The 18,803-nt window shown below is 39.6% G+C and overlaps 1 protein-coding gene across 1 annotated transcript; it reads left to right on the forward strand.

Moving 5' to 3' along the window:
* The first annotated feature begins 2,784 nt into the window (after window positions 1-2,784).
* LOC147549332 (uncharacterized) lies at window positions 2,785-7,225 on the forward strand. Its single transcript, XM_086669732.1, has 2 exons — window positions 2,785-4,493; window positions 4,558-7,225. Exon 2 carries the CDS (start codon window positions 4,888-4,890, stop codon window positions 6,340-6,342), a length of 1,455 nt encoding a protein of 484 aa, XP_086525858.1. The 5' UTR covers window positions 2,785-4,493; window positions 4,558-4,887; the 3' UTR covers window positions 6,343-7,225.
* Window positions 7,226-18,803: the final 11,578 nt, after the last annotated feature.

Genomic DNA, 18,803 nt, shown 5'->3' on the forward strand with positions numbered 1-18,803 from the left:
TCTTTCTGAAATAAATTCAGAGATAACTTTAATTCCAAATTATTACTGTATTCTTAAAGATTAAACAGGAAAAAACTAATATAATTTAAAACAATGACAAATTAAAAAGTTAGAGAGAGAAAGCCGAGTCGAGTTGTCTCTTTCCTTAAGACAGTGAACACCCTGGTATTAGTACTAAAACCAGTAAGGTGTTTGTCTCCCAGGATACAACGGCTGTACCTTTCAGTGTGACGACTAAGAGTACTTCGTTTTTCTGAAAGCGTGCGAACTTAGAACAAGCAGTAAGAACGACAGATGAATTGACTTCTTAAACGCCCACCGTTAGATCATCAACGGATCTATCTTAAGAGCGCCAAATATCCTGACCGTCAGATCACATCTATGATCGTAAAATCCAACCAATCGCTCCTCGCGACGGTGCGAAGTGCAAAGTGCGTGCGGGCGCCTCTAAAGCGCCCAATGCGCCCTAAACGCCCATTCGCCCACGCCGCGCGTGCGCGTGCGTGGTTTGCGTGGTGCAAACCACGTGAGTCACCTTTCTATTTTAAAGAACATACCATAAATATATGGAAGATTCTGTATAAGGAAATAAAATGTTTCCTCTTTCATAAATGTGGTACTAACTCAAAATCCCGGTTTTGAGTTAATGGTACCCAAGCCAAACGAATTTTGTAATAACTCACTCATACGGAATCGGATTTGGACGAAATTTGAGTCTAAATTCAAGAGCTCGACGAGACGAATCCAACTAGATGTCTTGATCGAGATTCCGATGATTATAGGTACCTAAAATTAAGGAAAAACCAGTCTAGCTCTTTTTGAGCTAAGTACCGATTCCAACAGAAGAATCTTGTGTATACAAGAAGGTTAGTGGGAGCAACCTAGTTTTCTTGGTCCTGTATGTAGATGACATACTGATCGTTGGAAATAACATTCCTATGCTTAACTCCGTGAAAGAGTGGCTTAGGAAGTGTTTTCTAATGAAAGACCTAGGAGATGCAAAATATATATTGGACATCAAGATCTATAGAGATAGATCGAGGAAGATGATTGGACTCAGTCAAGAAACTTATATTCATAAGATTCTTGGGAGATTCAAAATGGAAGACTCTAAGAGAGGATTTCTACCCATGACACATGGCACGACGCTAAGCAAGACTCAGTGTCCCCGAGATCCTGATGAGCTAGCACACATGAAGAAGGTGCCTTATGCTTCGGCAATAGGATCAATCATGTACGCCATGGTCTGCACTCGCCCAGACGTCTCATATGCTCTGAGCATGTGTAGTCGTTACCAATCTAATCCAGGTGAGAAACACTGGACCGCAGCCAAGAATATCCTGAAGTACTTGAGAAGGACAAAGGATCACTTCTTGGTTTATGGCGGGAAAGATGAACTAATTGTGGAAGGCCATGTGGATGCGAGCTTCCAAACGGACAAAGATGATTTCCGATCGCAGTCGAGTTACGTCTTTTGTCTAAACGGAGGAGCAGTAAGCTGGAAAAGTTCAAAGCAGACTACTGTAGCAGACTCTACCACAGAAGCAGAATACCTAGCCGCTTCGGAAGCATCCAAGGAAGGAGTTTGGATAAAGAAGTTTATCTCGGAACTTGGTGTCGTTCCTAGCATAGAAAATGGGGTTAATCTATATTGTGACAACAATGGAGCTATTGTTTAGGCTAAGGAACCAAGAGCACACCAGAAGTCCAAACATATCCTAAGGAAGTACCAGATGATTAGGGAAATCACTGAGCGAAAAGATGTGGTCATTTGGAAAGTCGATACGGATGACTGATGGGTCATGAAAATGCCCCATCTGAGTCGTTTAATTTAGCCAAGTTAGTCGGTTTCGAGTCTTTATTATAAGAAAATGGTTGGTTTTCTTGATTAGGTGTCTTTTGCGGAGTTAGACGTGAAAAACGGTTAAAAACGAGGAAAAGATGCAAGAAGGGTATTTTGGTCATTTTGAGTCAAGGAAATTCTGGTAATTTAGCCAAGGTCAGTGTGTGGTTGAAAAGTAGAGGTCGAGACGAGTCCGTAGGAGAAAACGGAAGTCAAATCGGAGTTCGGATGAGTGAAATATGCAAAGTCAAAGTCAGTTAACATTTGGTGCACATTTGGTCAACACTCGGGACAGTGTCGGGCACAGATTTGGCGCGCGATACACCAACAGACACGTGTCGGAGGACGGAGGCTGGTGCATCTATATCCCGTATTCCCGCTGAGCATCCAAGCGCACCCTATAGGCCTGATCCGGTGGAGCGCGTCGCAACTTAACTTGGTGGTCCCGTTCAACGTTTTAATCTTGACCGTTGGGTTCCGCGTTTTCAAGATCTACGGCTACTGTGCGTCCGTCCTTTATTCCATTCCCGTGTTACCCGAAGCAACTTAGAATCCGTAGCCCCGATCTCACGTTTTAATCTTAGCCGTTCCCTTCCGCGTGTCCCAGATCCGACGGCTTCCGTAAGTCCCGTGTTTTACACTTATTCCGTGCACCCGAAGTTGCTTAACTTCTATGCTCCCGGACGCGTGTCACTCTCCCGTCCCTCCAGATCCCGCGCTCTTTTCCATCCGACGGCTGCTGAATCATCTCACCCTAATTATCTTATAACCAGGTACACGATAACATCCGGATTTCAACCTTTAAACCCTAGCCGCCAGCTTTTGTCCTTTAAACCCCCATTTTTCCAATTTTAACCCTTCCTTTTATCTTTTTTTTACCACTTTAACCCAACCAAAACCCTAACCCTATAAATAAATCCCTTTCTCCTCCATTAGAACCTAGACTTGCAAACCCTCTCAATCCCTCTTCTCTATTCTCTCTCCTCTCTTAGTTTCCTCTCTTCTTAGCCCCTCTTTCCTCCTTCTTGTAGTTGTAAAACCCTAACCCTTCTTTTCCCCTCTTTGCCTCTCTTAGCCTCCTTTTCTCTCTACCTCTTCTCAACTAAAAAACCTAGCCACCATTCTTTTCTCTACCACCTTCATTTTTTCTTTACATTTTCTTTCTACTCTAATTTCTTCTTCTAACCTTCTAATTTCTCCATACCTTCTTCTTTAAATCTCTTCTTCTTCTATCTCTCTTCTTAATTTCTCTTCTCTTATCTTCTAATAAGCTATTATTTGGAGATTTGGGTAATATTCTTGAGACACTTGGAGCTTAAATTGGACATCAAAATGGAGATACATGGGGATATGGAATTTGATTGGTGATTTCTTTCCATTAATCTTTTGTAATTCCATTTATTTTATGAATTCAATGAATATTATTTTAGATTCCATGAGTAGCTAAATTTTGTATCTAGGGTGTAGAGGAAACCCATATTTGGGCTTATTTTGAGATATGTTATAAATCAATGAATCCTTATTTTGAGTTTCAATGCCTATTGATTGTCATTTCATGTTGATTCTATAACCTTATTATCATTCATGTATTATAATTAGATATTTCATGCTTTTATTGATTTATTAGATGAGATATGCCTTTTAGATCTTGAATGATAGTGTAGGAAATTAGTTTTATTTGGTAGTCAATCATACCTTCTTGATTTTGAATTGTGTTATTAAAGAATATATTCCGAAATCTAAATAGTTTATTATGTTAGATTTTGAGTTATACATGAGAAAAGGGATTTGTTAATTAATGCATGTTTTAAGTAATCCATTTATGTGGTGAAATCGAAAACCCTAGATTCTTCTTCTCATCTTGATTTCATTCTTATTAGTCTATTAGTATTGCTTTCTTTTTTTCATAGTAGTTTCCAAATCAAATCAAAAGTTTGAAAGGGGGTTTAATTTGAGATTTAGATAAAATAGCTTGTCCTTTGGAACGAAACTCGACTTATTAGAAATACTATAACTTGACCCCGTATACTTGCGGGAATAGACCTATTTTTGGGCCTATCAAGTTTTTGGCGCCGCTGCCGGGGACTAAGATTGAATTTGTCTTATCTTATTTCTATATTTGGAAAGTTTTATTTTTGGTAAGTTTTATTTTTGGTAAGTTTTATTTTTGGTAAGTTTTATTTTTGGACACTTTGACTTGCTTTTCCATTTTTGGTGTGTAGAACGCTAAGGAGCAAAGGAAGAGGCGCAACAAGGAGAGGAGCTCAAGAAGGAAAATTTACATTTTATTTTTAGTATTTTTTTTTATTTTTGGTGAGAGAGAGACTTTTAGACTTTCTAGTTTTTATTTTTGGTTTAAACGTTTTGACCCTAAATTAGAGGGCTTGTTAATTGTAACCGAAAACCAAAACGAAGCCTCGGGTTCGAACACTCACGGGAGAGTGGCCCGGGTCGTCTACAAAGGTCGTCGCCCGTCTTGAACGGGAGGTAACTTCTAGATCACCCACGAATCTCCTGTAAGTGGGTACTTGTGATGTTTTTGCTTGCCTAATTGATTGTCGAACTGTTAGTTTAATTATCATATTAGTAAGGGCATTAACCCATTACAAGATAGGAGTCGGATTTCATCACCGGTCTCTTGCCCATTTAGGTAACAACATTGCGCAATCCCAAGCCTCACTTAAAATTAAAAATCGATTTAGACATTGGCCAAGGGTAACGAGCTTATAGGACCTTCTTGACAAATCTCGAACTTGATTAGTATTTGGAGTTTTCCCAGGAAGAGGGAACGATCTAAGCGCACAATTCTTGATCGTTGTACTGTGACGGAGTAACTCCTTATAAGAATCATAATTCAAGCTTTGGAAAGAAATAGAAGCTGTCTAGATCAATTTTTAGGTGAAAAAGACTACCCAGTCGTCTAGATTGTGTCTAGGTTGCTTGGTTGAGTCAGCTTGCTTGTGTGTGTGTTTTCCTTATGATCTTCGTAGTTTCGTTACTCTTTTAATAAAAAAAAATTAAAAAAAATTAAAAACCAAAAAAAAATGGAAGGATTCTTCTATGAGGACGAATTGGAAGAGAGACGGAAGGAACAATCATTGTTAAGAACACAAGAGATACTTTTATGGACCATGTCTAGACTTGAGGCGACTAACGCTACTCTAGATAATTTTGACCAGTCCCGTAATGATGGTCATAACGTCGATAACTATTGGAATCATCATCAACCTCAACAAGGTTGTGTCCCTCAGTTACAAAATACCAATAATTATCAACGTTTTAACTATCAAAATTATTTTGAAAATCCGAGGGATAATGTCTATGGTGATAATTATAGGGAGTATTGTCAACCTCAAGGAGGTTATGAGTCACACTATGCACATGTCAATAGTTCATCCTACAGTCAATATAATGAAGAGTTTTATGATCCAAACATGTCCCAACCACCTCAATGGGATAACATTCAAACTAATGACTCTTCATCATCTTCATTAGACGAACTTTATAGTCGTCTTGTAAGGTTAAATATAGAGCTTGAGCAGAAAGGTCAAGAGCTACGAGCTGAAAGATTAGCTCTAAATGAAAGAATTGATAGAAATCTAGAGTTGCCCCTTAATAAGAAACCCAACATCATAGAAGATGAGTCCTTTGATAAGATGGAGTACAATACACAATATCATGAGTCTTATGATGATGAGGATGGTAGTATAAATGAGGCGAATACTTTGTTTGATCCTAATCCATTTTTAGTTTCTGAGCGTAGTATTTTGCCAACTATTGAGTCGCCACTATCATCATATGAGTCCATTGCTGAGGAAATTCTTGAACCACCTTCAGAGAAACCAAAAGCTGAGTCTGTTTTGTCTCCCGAGTCTAAACATTTTACTCATCTTATCCATGATAATCTTTTGGATCAAACTAGATGTCTTACTAAAGATAAAGCTGATGAACTTTGGCTAGTTGAATTGTCCAAAGAGAGTGATGACTCACTCGACTTAGGTGAAGTTCTAAACACTAATGAGATCATAATGAAAGATAGTTTGTCTAAGTCTTTACCGAAGGAGATTAGACCCAACTTAGAGGCAATTTCAATACAACAAGCCAATGAGGCTATTTTAGAACCTCCGGGTTTGAGTGTTGATCTAGGTGAGTCAAACCTCTTAAATAGTCATGCACCATGTCCCTCGGAAGTCCAAGTAACCTCGTGTCAATCACTTGTGTATTCTTCCACAGTCTCTCAATCAATTTGTCATTTTTATGAGGATCCATTTTATCCAATGTCTTTCAACTTTAGTTTATCGCCAAACTTAATGATTGTTGCTTCATCTAAGTTTGGGGATAAATCATTCACATTGGAAGTCTCACTTAAACTGCCATATCATTCCATGGACGTGAGATTGAACCTTCCTGGATACTTCATCTTTTGGGTTGACCCTCAAATCTTCCGATTACTATTGTATGGGGAGTCATCAACCCTTAATCCAGTAGGTTTACAGTAACTTTTCTTTCCTTTTTCTTTCATCATCGTCTGGTTAAAGACGATAAACTTAGCGCTTCTTGGGAGGCAACCCATGCTTCTGATATAGGACAGTGGAGTCTGGTAATATCTTTCCTCTCATCTTTTATTTTGGCATAGTCTTCAGAACATTGGGGACAATGTTCGGTTTAAGTTTGGGGATAGGGAAGAACTTTTTGCTAAGTCCTTCATTTCGAAAATTCAAGAGGGTTCAAAATTTTTTCAATTTTGGACCGAAAATGTGAGTCTAATGGTTGTTTTTGGCTTGTTAATAGTTATAGAGTCGAGTTGATCGTACTATCCGGTTGTTAAAGTTTTTTTTCATGAATGTCGAGTCTTGAGGTCGTTTGTGTGCTAGCCATGTGAGTATTATGGAAGTGAAGGGTAGACGGTTCTGAGAGAACTAGATTAATCATTAGTGGAGACTTAACCCTTGTGAGATTTCTGAGCCTTTCTATTACCTTTGAGTGTACTCTTCTGCGCTAATTCCGAGTAGAGTGAAGAGCTACTCAACCTCGCAACTTTGTAAAAAGAGCTCATTTGATCTCGTGCGCTCAACTTCCATAGCCACTAGGAGTGACATCAGGATAGCGAATAAACCTTACTCTTGTAGTCCATGAAACCCGATAATAGTGTCAACTTTAGGAAGACGGATACTCCACCATCCATTCATCATATGACTCTCGAGAATGAAGGCATGAAAAGTAAAGAAAGAAGAATGTGAAAGCAAAGTATGAAAGAAGGAAAAGTTGATTGTTGAGAATACTAGTGTTGGTATTTGTAGTTGTTTAAAAAAAAAAAAAAAAAAAAAAATTGAAATTGAAATTGAAAATGAAGAGAAAAATCTCTGAAAAAAAAAAGAAAGTTTGTGTAAAAGAAAGTTCATGTGAACTTTAGTTTGTTATGTAAAATAAGTGTTCGAAGCAAAAAGCTAAGTATAGAAGTTGCTTGAAGTTCTCTACCATTGAAGGCGTCGACATTCTCGGGATCTCATCACCATCCATCTCATCACTTGTATCCGTTGACCTTTAGGAAACATTATTATAAGGTAGAGTGGGTGAGAAGGGTAAGTGAGCTTCCCCATTCCATTTAGTGGTTATATTCCTTTTTGTAGATCATTCGTTCTAAAATGTTGTCCTCACCCTTTTTATGTGTTGAGTTTAATTTTAGTGATCACACTCGCACATACGAGCGAACCATTTCTGAGTGATTCATCTTTTAGAGCGTATGTCTGTGAGGCCAAAGTCGAGGCGAAATGTATTAAGATAGGGATCAAGGGTCTGTCTGCTTGGAACTAAAGTGATTCTCATTGTGGCTAGTCACGTACACTTCGAGTCTAGATTATTAGTGAAGAGATTTTTAACGTCTGTATAGTGTTGTTAACTTTGACTGATTCCTATTAGCTTGCCAAAATTTTCTAGGAGATAAACATTTTTGGTCCATCTTAGTTGGCTTTGAGCGCGTTTGGACCCTATTGTATTTTTGAAATGTTTTTGAATTTTGTGGGTACATTCTCTGAAAACCCTCACGAGACAAAACTCGTCCACTAGGGCAACCTAGGGGTTTAACGGCTTGTTGCATATGCTAAATGCAACCGGGATTCCTCCGAAAGTGAGTTAGGTTTTTCTTTTATTTTGTTTTGCTCGAGGACTAGCAAAATCTAAGTTTGGGGATGTTTGATGGGTCATGAAAATGCCCCATCTGAGTCGTTTAATTTAGCCAAGTTAGTCGGTTTCGAGTCTTTATTATAAGAAAATGGTTGGTTTTCTTGATTAGGTGTCTTTTGCGGAGTTAGACGTGAAAAACGGTTAAAAACGAAGAAAAGATGCATGAAGGGTATTTTGGTCATTTTGAGTCAAGGAAATTCTGGTAATTTGGCCAAGGTCAGTGCGTGGTTGAAAAGTAGAGGTCGAGACGAGTCCGTAGGAGAAACCGGAAGTCAAATCGGAGTTCGGATGAGTGAAATATGCAAAGTCAAAGTCAATCAACATTTGGTGCAACATTTGGTCAACAGTCGGGACAGTGTCGGGCACAGATTTGGCGCGCGATACACCAACAGACACGTGTCGGAGGACGGAGGCTGGTGCGTCTATATCCCGTATTCCCGCTGAGCATCCAAGCGCACCCTATAGGCCTGATCCGGTGGAGCGCGTCGCAACTTAACTTGGTGGTCCCGTTCAACGTTTTAATCTTGACCGTTGGGTTCCGCATTTTCAAGATCTACGGTTGCTGTGCGTCCGTCCTTTATTCCATTCCCGTGTTACCCGAAGCAACTTAGAATCCGTAGCCCCGATCTCACGTTTTAATCTTAGTCGTTCCCTTCCGCGTGTCCCAGATCCGACGGCTTCCGTAAGTCCCGTGTTTTACACTTATTCCGTGCACCCGAAGTTGCTTAACTTCTATGCTACCGGACGCGTGTAACTCTCCCGTCCCTCCAGATCCCGCGCTCTTTTCCATCCGACGGCTGCTGAATCATCTCACCCTAATTATCTTATAACCAGGTACACGATAACATCCGGATTTCAACCTTTAAACCCTAGCCGCCAGCTTTTGTCCTTTAAACCCCCATTTTTCCAATTTTAACCCTTCCTTTTATCTTTTTTTTACCACTTTAACCCAACCAAAACCCTCACCCTATAAATAAATCCCTTTCTCCTCCATTAGAACCTAGACTTGCAAACCCTCTCAATCCCTCTTCTCTATTCTCTCTCCTCTCTTAGTTTCCTCCCTTCTTAGCCCCTCTTTCCTCCTTCTTGTAGTTGTAAAACCCTAACCCTTCTTTTCCCCTCTTAGCCTCTCTTAGCCTCCTTTTCTCTCTACCTCTTCTCAACTAAAAACCCTAGCCACCATTCTTTTCTCTACCACCTTCATTTTTTCTTTACATTTTCTTTCTACTCTAATTTCTTCTTCTAACCTTCTAATTTCTCCATACCTTCTTCTTTAAATCTCCTCTTCTTCTATCTCTCTTCTAAATTTCTCTTCTTTTATCTTCTAATAAGCTATTATTTGGAGATTTGGGTAATATTCTTGAGACACTTGGAGCTTAAATTAGACATCAAAATGGAGATACATGGGGATATGGAATTTGATTGGTGATTTCTTTCCATTAATCTTTTGTAATTCCATTTATTTTATGAATTCAATGAATATTATTTTAGATTCCATGAGTAGCTAAATTTTGTATCTAGGGTGTAGAGGAAACCCATATTTGGGCTTATTTTGAGATATGTTATAAATCAATGAATCCTTATTTTGAGTTTCAATGCCTATTGATTGTCATTTCATGTTGATTCTATAACCTTATTATCATTCATGTATTATAATTAGATATTTCATGCTTTTATTGATTTATTAGATGAGATATGCCTTTTATATCTTGAATGATAGTGTAGGAAATTAGTTTTATTTGGTAGTCAATCATACCTTCTTGATTTTGAATTGTGTTATTAAAGAATATATTCCGAAATCTAAATAGTTTATTATGTTAGATTTTGAGTTATACATGAGAAAAGGGATTTGTTAATTAATGCATGTTTTAAGTAATCCATTTATGTGGTGAAATCGAAAACCCTAGATTCTTCTTCTCATCTTGATTTCATTCTTATTAGTCTATTAGTATTGCTTTCTTTTTTTCATAGACTAAAACACACACACACCCCACTCATAAATTTGATGATTGATTTGGAAGAAGTAAGAAAACAAATAAAACTAACTAAACTATCTAAGAGGGAGGTACGAGGATATCTAAGGTTATAAAATCCACCGCATAACTTCACTTTATAAAACAAGCACTTAATTACTTAAATCTCTTTTGTATTTACTCGGGATCCAATATAATGAACTATTTGGATTCCGGATGATGTTCTAGATAAAACAATTTTATAATCACTAATTCTAATTGTCTTCCTTATAAAGATTCGGATCACTTAACTATTATTCATCATCTAAAAAGCATACCCCATCTAACAACTTAACGAAAGTATGAAATATCTAATTATGAGGCATGAGTAATGGAAAGAAAATCCAATCCATATAGATAAACAATCAATAGACATTAAAGCACATCAAAGGATTTAATTAATCAAGAACAAATATTATAAAGATCCAAAATGGGTTTCATTCACAACCTTAGATTGCTAAGTTAACTATACATGAAATCTAGAGTAACATTCATTGAATTTATAAAGTAAATGAAAATACTAAGAAATTAATGGAAAGAAATCACCAAGAATGTTCAAAATCCATATTCCCATGTATCTCCATTTTATCCAAGATTTGCTCCATTTGTGCTCAAGAATTTTACTCCAAGAAATCCAAGTAATAGTTATTTTATTGCCACCCAAATAAGAAAAAGAAAGAGAAGGAAGAAATTAGATCTAGAAAGAAGTTGGAAAGAAGAGATGAAGAGGGTAAAGATGATAGAAGAATATGGAAGGAAGAAGGAGAAGACAATTAATGGAAAAAAGAATAGTGGTAGAGAAGAAGTAGTAGAGAAAGATGGAAGAAGAATGGAAAAGATGGATTTAATAGTAGAGAAGAAAGAAAGAAATAGGTAAGAAGAGGTATAGGATGAGTAGAGAAGAGGAATATTGAGAGGGTTTGCAAGTCTAGCTTTTAATGGAGGAGCAAGAGATTTATTTATAGAGTTGGGGTTTTTTGTTGGGTTAACTTGGTAAAAAGTGAAAAAGAGAGGGTTACTTTTGGAATTTGGGAGGGTTTAAAGGGTAAACCCAGGCGGCTAGGGTTTCTCACTTTAAAAGAGAGAAATGGGAGGACATGTGTCGGCTGATGGGAGAGCAGGAAATTCGGAAACTAGCGTGTGACCGGATCCTTCGTGTTTAACGTGCGGAAGGTCTGGTGGTCGTTGGATTGAATTACACGGTAGCGGACGGACAAGATTAGAACGTGGGATCGGGATCATGGGAGCTAAGTGACTTCGGTTGCACGGGATCATAAGAAATGGAGCTGAATCTCGGAAGCCGTTAGATCTAAAAAACACGGAAGCTTGCGGCTGAGATTAAAGCGTGAGCAAGGGACTACCGGATTAAATTGCAACGGAATTTACCGTATCATGCTCTTTAGCGTCACTTCGCTGCTCAACGCTAATACGGGAAAAGGATATACCGGCCTCCAAAGCTCGCCACGTGTCTTCTTGAATACCGCACGCCAGAACCATGCCCGAAGGTGTCCCACCAGTCAACATCCTTTGACTCAACTTTGACCTTGATTTATTCCTTCGTCCGGATTCCGATTTGACTTCCGTTTTCTCCTACGGACTCGTCTCGACCTCTACTTTTCACCCATAAACTGACCTTGGTCAAATTTACCAGAATAACCTTGTGTCCAAAAGACCAAAATGCCCTTCAAGTAACTTCCTCCCGTTTTTAATCACTTTTCACACATAACTCTACAAAAGACACCTAATCAAGAAAACCAACCATTTTATTATAATAAAGGCTCGAAACGAACTAACACGGCTAATTTAAACGACTCCGATGGGACATTTTCATGACCCATCAACGACAACGTTGCCGATCCGTTAACTAAACCACTGCCTCAGCCCAAGTATGAGATGAAGGATATAATGCCTAAAGTCTGAAGGAATGGTATCCTTCCGAAGGAGTGTCCTTCGACCAAGGATGCAATGCGTGCAATTTGGCTAATAGGATCTTAATGACCTTACTCGGAAGATCATTAGTCCGGTCCAATTAGGGGTCGTAATGCTTAGCTAGAAGCCAACTACGATCGTCGAATCAAGAGTTGATTCGCGGCTAACATAGACCGGATCCTACAAGGGTTACACAACAGAGTAATGATTTGAACGGAGAGAATTGACTAGATGGGTAATGGCAAATAAGTGGATTGGATCCGTTATTGGTAAGTCCTGAAAGATTCGGAGAAGTCCGAAGAGATAAACATGTCCGGGCCCAAAAGGGAGGCCCGGAATGGCTTTAGGGAGGCCGGCCATGTGATGGCCGGCCCAGGCAATAGGGCCGGCCATGTGATGGCCGGCTAGGCCCTAAGTGGGCCGGCCAAGGAAGCCCATAAAGGGCTATGTTGGCCGGCCAACTTAAGTGACCCAATGGAGGGTATTTTGGGTGTTGCCTAATAATTAGGTTTATGGAATCCTAGTCTGAGTCTAATACCTCTTCTAGGGATTTCTATATATATCTAATTATACAACCTAAAGAAAAAGATTGAATTTTCAAGAGTCTGAGGGTTAACTGAAAGAGTTTCAGAATATACATCTCAGATAGAGAGAGAAAAGGAGTTTTCTCAAGTATCTAGTCAAGAAGAAGGAGTTCTTCATCTCAACCTTCAAGAAGGTCCTAGCTGACTGAAAGGAGGGAGTTCAAGTCATTACTCGGTGTCTCAAGTAGAGGAGCTACACTTGGAGCTCTTATCTTCCGAATACTGATCGGAATTTAGTTCGTGGGAAAGCGATTAAGAGGTAATCATCTTTCCAATCTAGTTCATTGGTATGTTCATGTATAGATCCTGAAAACTAGTGTTAAACATATGATGTTTGAGATTCCGCTACCAACACTAGACAATTAGGTGTATGAGATACACTAGGTTATTCCCCTTCAGTGGCATCACGAGCCGTTTGCATGAACTATCTTTGACTAGACGAATTAGATTCATACTTGAATAACTAGATATTAGTGTTTTTGATGTTTGAATAGAGATTCAAGCATAAGTTTGATGAGATCAAATTAGGGTTTTGGATGAGATTCATGACCTAGAAACACTAGAAACATAGTTTTATGAAAAGAGTTTTCATAAACAGGTTTAGGGTATTAGAATTTTGATAAAAATCATCAAAACCATGAAGATTGGTTGATGAATTGATCAAAAACAGTACCTAACAGCAGCTGGAACAAAGAAAAACAAAAGAAAAATCAGTTGGAACGGTTGGATTTCCAAAAAGTTTGGAAACCCTACTGGCCGGACCGGCCAGGACGCGTCCGGGCCGGACCAGCACGTCTCGGACAGACAGTCCGAGACAAACAGGGACACGGACTGGAAATCCCAGTCCGTGAAGGACCGAGAATCCTAGTCCGAGCTGGACTAGGAGTCCGAGACTCTCGGGTCTCGGACATCCCAGAGCGTCTAGGACGCGTCTGGGATATCCCAGTCCAACACGGACTAGGAGTCCGAGACTCTCGGGTCTCGGACGTCCCAGCGCGTGGAAGACGCGTCTGGGATATCCCAGTCCGAGACGGAATAGGATTCCGAGACAGGAGCGTCTCGGATATCCCTGACGCGTCTGGGACGCGCTCGAGGGAACCTATTTAGAGTCTCGGTCTAGGACCGAGACACTGGACGAGTGTCCGGATGCATCCAGGATGCGTCTGGAGCGACCAGAAGCATCTCGGATGCGACTGGAAGCTTCCAGAAGCGACTGGGATGCGACCGGAGCATCCAGAAGCATCTAGGACGCGTCTGGACGCGTCCAGAAGGCATCCCGGATAGGATGGCCTTGCCGTCTGTGCACAGAAGCGTCTGGGACGCGACTGTGAAGCACGGGTGCATCTCGGACCGAACATCCGAGATGGCACATGTGCTGTCCCAAGTCCAGACACGTCTGGGACGCGTCTGGGAGTTCCAACAGCTCTCGGATTGAGCACCCGAGAGGGATGTAAGGCGACCGGATGGTCTGGACGCGTCTGGGACGTGACCAGGACGCATCCTAGACATCTCACCCGAGATGTCTATGGTCTGTCCTAGGAAAGAAGCGTCTAGCTGGGCTAGGACGCGTCTGCCCGAGAGACCAAGCACGGCAGGAAGGTGCTGTCTCTAGGACCGGACCTTGACCAGGTTGAGTCAAGAGTTGACCAGAGACCAGTCAAGGGCCTTTGACCAGGGTTGACTCAGATCTTTTTGAGTGGGACTCAAGGGCTTTTTAGGCCATGATCTGAAAGGGAGTTTTTCAGACTTTTCTCCCGGTTCCAAGCATAATTTTTCCGACATAGACCCGGGGTTAGAGAAGAACCCGAACGGAGTTTTTCCTTATATTGATTTTGGAAACAATTAAGGAAGAAATGTAATGTGCTTCTAGTTTGAGTAGTGAGAATACGAAACTTTAGAGCCATTAGACATAGAGATGTCACAAATTCCCACGAATAGCTATACGATACATAGCAAAACCTAGAAACGAATCTAGGATACATACTTTATTTATTATGATTGTCATATTTTTGTATGTATGGATGTATGTGATTGCGTAGAATAGTATACCTTTAGATAGGATTATCGTTTCTTGTTCTAAGCGCAAGGAGTTGTGCCCGAATAATACTTAGAGTATAGGGTCTTAGAATCTATTGACGAACTGAATGATGAGATCATGGTTCAAGTGGGAGTAGTCAATAGAGGTTCTTGGATATGGATCCAATCGAACCATAGGCGAACAAGAAATAAACTTAAAAGATGGGATCTTTTAAGGGGTAATACTAAGATTTAACAAATCATTACGCAAACCCACATAAACTTTTACGTAATAAATCATGAATGGTTATGCAAGAGTTCACAGTAACGCAACTTGATAAATTACGTAATAAGTCCCAAAAAGAATTTTGAGTAAAGCCTACCCAGATTAAGACACCTGTTGAGCCCTTGTTCATCGAAGGTGGGTCATGCCAAAGCAGGGTGCCATCTTTTACCTCGGGACAATACGGGTAGATCTATGAAGAGGTCTACATGTCTAAATGGTTATTCTCAAACGAGTCAGCAAAAGGGTTTTGGACTTCGAGGCTAAAGGACGATTTAATGTTTAAATCGTTAACCAAGAGTCATATGAGATATGATCAGTAAGGAGTTACTCATCCAGGACGACGAATTAAGGGCAGTGCCAAAGTACGCTTAATTTCGAAGGAATGGGATCTTGGAATTATATTATTCTAAGGGGACAACAAAAGTAGAATAATATAGGCAAATTGAGAAAATTGCCAGGATAACAAGTTTAATCACTTTCGCATTTCTTACATGTAGTTTAATTATGACAACGAACATCTTCAACCTCTATACCATACTTGAGAAATTGAACGATACCAACTTCGTTCAATGGGAGTGGAACCTGAGAAAGGTTCTAGGAGAAAGCGCAGAAATATTGGACATTCCGATCCCCGTGCTTTCATAAACTTCTTCTGATGAAGAACGTAAGCAAATAGACGATATTCGAAGGAAGTCAGCGCCAGTAACCGGTTTAATGTTAATGGCCATGGAAAGAAAATATATAGATATGTTCATTGAAATGGAGGCATACACCATTATTCGACGACTAAGAGAAGTGTTTGGAACACAATGTCGAATAGAAAGATTTAGAATCACAATGGTGACACTGGGAATGCGACTGGAGAAAGGGAAACCCGTCCGTTATCATGTTTTGGAGATGATTGATCACTTCAAAGACATGGAATGGATGGGGTCTCCAATGTCAGTCGTAATGGCAGTTGACATCATCCTGAATTCATTGGATGAAAGGTTTCAGAATGTAGTAACAAACTTTGAAGAAAAGTTTGGACGGGTATCCTTCGAAAGTCTACTGGCGATTCTGGAAGTTGCTGAAAGTAGGTTCAGCACCCCTGAAACTCTAGAAGAGATTCTAGGAGTTCAGGAGACTGTAAATACGGGAACGGAAGACGTTAGGAGAAGGAAGCCGTCTGGCAAGAGAATGGGCAGGAAAGCACCAAGACCCAGGACTATCCTTCCTAACAAGAGATGTCTTGTGTGCGGTAGTACATCTCATATTCGATTAAGAGATTGCCCGCGATTCTTGGAAGAACTAAACGACGGAGCTGGGAGTTCCGGTCAAGGTAAAAATTATTAAAAGTTATTCAATTAAATACACATTCCTCGAGGTATGTGATACCTAAAAGACTCTTATCATTATGAATGACAGGAGCAAGAGGGAGCTGAGTATTTATTAAAGAGGAGATGAACCTGTCGAAAGCTGAGAAGGCAAGAGTTGCTGGAAAAGCTCAAGAAGGATCATAGACTCGATAGGCAATACTTTAAAGTAGTTTTAGTATTTCTTTTTCTTTTTAGAACATTGACTCTGTAATGAGATTATGGGAGTGAATAAAATATGAGATATTTTATGATGTTCTTAAAAGAGCCTATCTAACTTTTAAATAATTTTAACGAATGATCCGACTTAGTCATTCTAAATCTTGTAAGAGTACAAGAGTTCAGTTAATCGTAGAAAATAATGTTAGACATGAAAGTCTGCGATTAGTGTGATTAGAATGGACGTAAGACTTGATTGTGGAGAAGTTTTGGAAACAAATCCTAAATCGAGAAGCGGATCTGGGTGACTAAAGAATATGATGAGATCATAAGTTCAATAGTCATCAGTCTTCCAAAAACACAAAGTCTAATACGTATCTGCCAAACCACTAAAAACCTAGAAAAGCTATAGTGAATAATTGAGTCCATCTGAATATGGATATTATTTTAGAAGGAGTTCTAAAATTTGTCAATTATTCTAATGTCTAAAGCGTGTTAGACATAAGTTCTTCAAAGGAAGAACGGGGTTTTCTCGCAAATCATCGAAACACAATGAGATTGTTGCTCTCGATGGTGTCTTCATTAAAAGGAGGGTCCTTCTAAGAAGACAAGTGGGAGGAAAAATCGAATGGGATTCGATAAAGAGCAACAAGAGAGAAGTAAGGAGTTACTTGCCTTAAAACGAAAGAGAGTAAGAGTTACTCGACTTAAAACGATACTCGGCTTAAAACGAAAGATAGTAAGAGTTACTCGGCTTACGTGACAAGGGATGTCGACTTGAATGGTTCAAGGGACAATCGCCTGGAAACTTCTTAAGGAGTTAAGAAGGTTGCTCAAAAACCCCAAGGAATCTTTAGAAGATTCAAAAGAACTATAGCAGAAACCAATCTGAAATTGGATCGGAAATCCAAAGAGATAAGAGTAAGAATGGTTAAATCTTGTGAGACAAGAAGGTAAGTGGGAGTGAAACAAGCGTTGTTTCAGGTCCTGTATGTAGGAGACATACAAAAAGGGACAAGAAGACGAGGGTGAATTAACCATGGGCATCAAAAGTCTATGGAGATAGACTAGAGGATGATAAAGACTCGTTCAAAAGGAGTTTTGAAGAGGTCTGAATAAGAAGATCTCTTGGAGAGAAATTCTACTCAACTTCCGTGATAAACATGGGAGAGACACTTATGTTAGAAAACATAAGAACGATCATGAGATGATTGTTGTTTACCCGAACATCTAAAAGTACTTGGAGTACGAAAAGATGTCGTCGCCCATACAAGTCAGAAGATTGAAGAAAGTCATAAAAGTAATCTTCCGAAAATAAAGATAGGAATCTTTTAGGAAGGGCTAACAGGTGGAAAAGAGTTTTCCATGCTGGGAGTCGTTACTTAACTCTACTAGATAAGAAAGTAAAATTAAAACTTGAGAAGTACTAATTTCAGTGGGAGAAAACTGATATTATCATAAAAGCTTGCGAAGAGTTCGAAAGCAAGATAATAACAAAGCGAAGTGAAAAGGAAACTAAACTGTCACCTTAGAACGATCATGAGATGCTCGGATCTAAGGAATTAGGATCCAGGAAGGAGAATCCTAAGATGACTTGTAAAATTGAGAACGTAAAGGAGTTCACGCGGGTGCTCAAATTTTACAGACTCTTGTTATCCGAAATAAACTAGGTTTATTTCGTCATCTAAATCGTGGTTTAGAATTTAGACGACAGTCCAAAAGGATGGAGTGTTCCAGGTAGGCTTATTAGATACGTGATCTAATGAAAGAAACCCTACTAAGTGAACATGGAAGCACATCATCCTACTATCCCTAGTCCAGGTCATTAGTTGGACAATAATGACTTAGGAAGACTAGCATGAGTGATTGACAAGATAGCGCTGTTTCTTGGGCTATGGGAATAGGAGTATTCAAAGGTCAACTTCATGGGTGTATAGTTGATACACTGGAAACCCGCCGAATGAGAGTACTTCAAGAGTTGAAGTTATAAGATGTCATAACTCTCATTTAAGCAAATTGGAGAGATTCCTCAAAACATGAGTACTCACTCAGTTTATGGAAGAAATGTCGAACTTTGGTACCGTCAAACGCCATCCGTAAAAAGTGGTTATAAAAGCGGCATACTGGGGGAGACAGGATAGACATGAAATTGAGTGGGAGTACAAGAATGGATTATGTTTTCCTGAGTAAAATCAGGATAAAGTATCTCCGGGCCACTTGATGAGAAACAACTGAAAAATGCATGGCCGTGCTCAAACGGATTAAGAGTTAATCGTTTGGATTGGAAGTTGTTCTCGGGATCAAGAGAGTCTGATGAATATGACATATCAGATGAGATACGAAAAAACATGGGAATCGAGCATTGCACTTGTTCTAAGTACAAGTGGGAAACTGAAGGATATAATGCCTAAAGTCTGAAGGAATGGTATCCTTCTG

Source organism: Eschscholzia californica, unplaced genomic scaffold (genome assembly GCF_041429995.1).
Source record: "Eschscholzia californica isolate CP2 unplaced genomic scaffold, dmEscCali1.0.p SCAF_3, whole genome shotgun sequence".
Lineage (NCBI taxonomy): Eukaryota > Viridiplantae > Streptophyta > Magnoliopsida > Ranunculales > Papaveraceae > Eschscholzia > Eschscholzia californica.

Coding starts and splice junctions, on each gene's coding strand:
- LOC147549332 (XM_086669732.1), top strand. CDS start 4,888: ATGGAAGGATTCTTCTATGAGGACGAATTGGAAGAGAGACGGAAGGAA.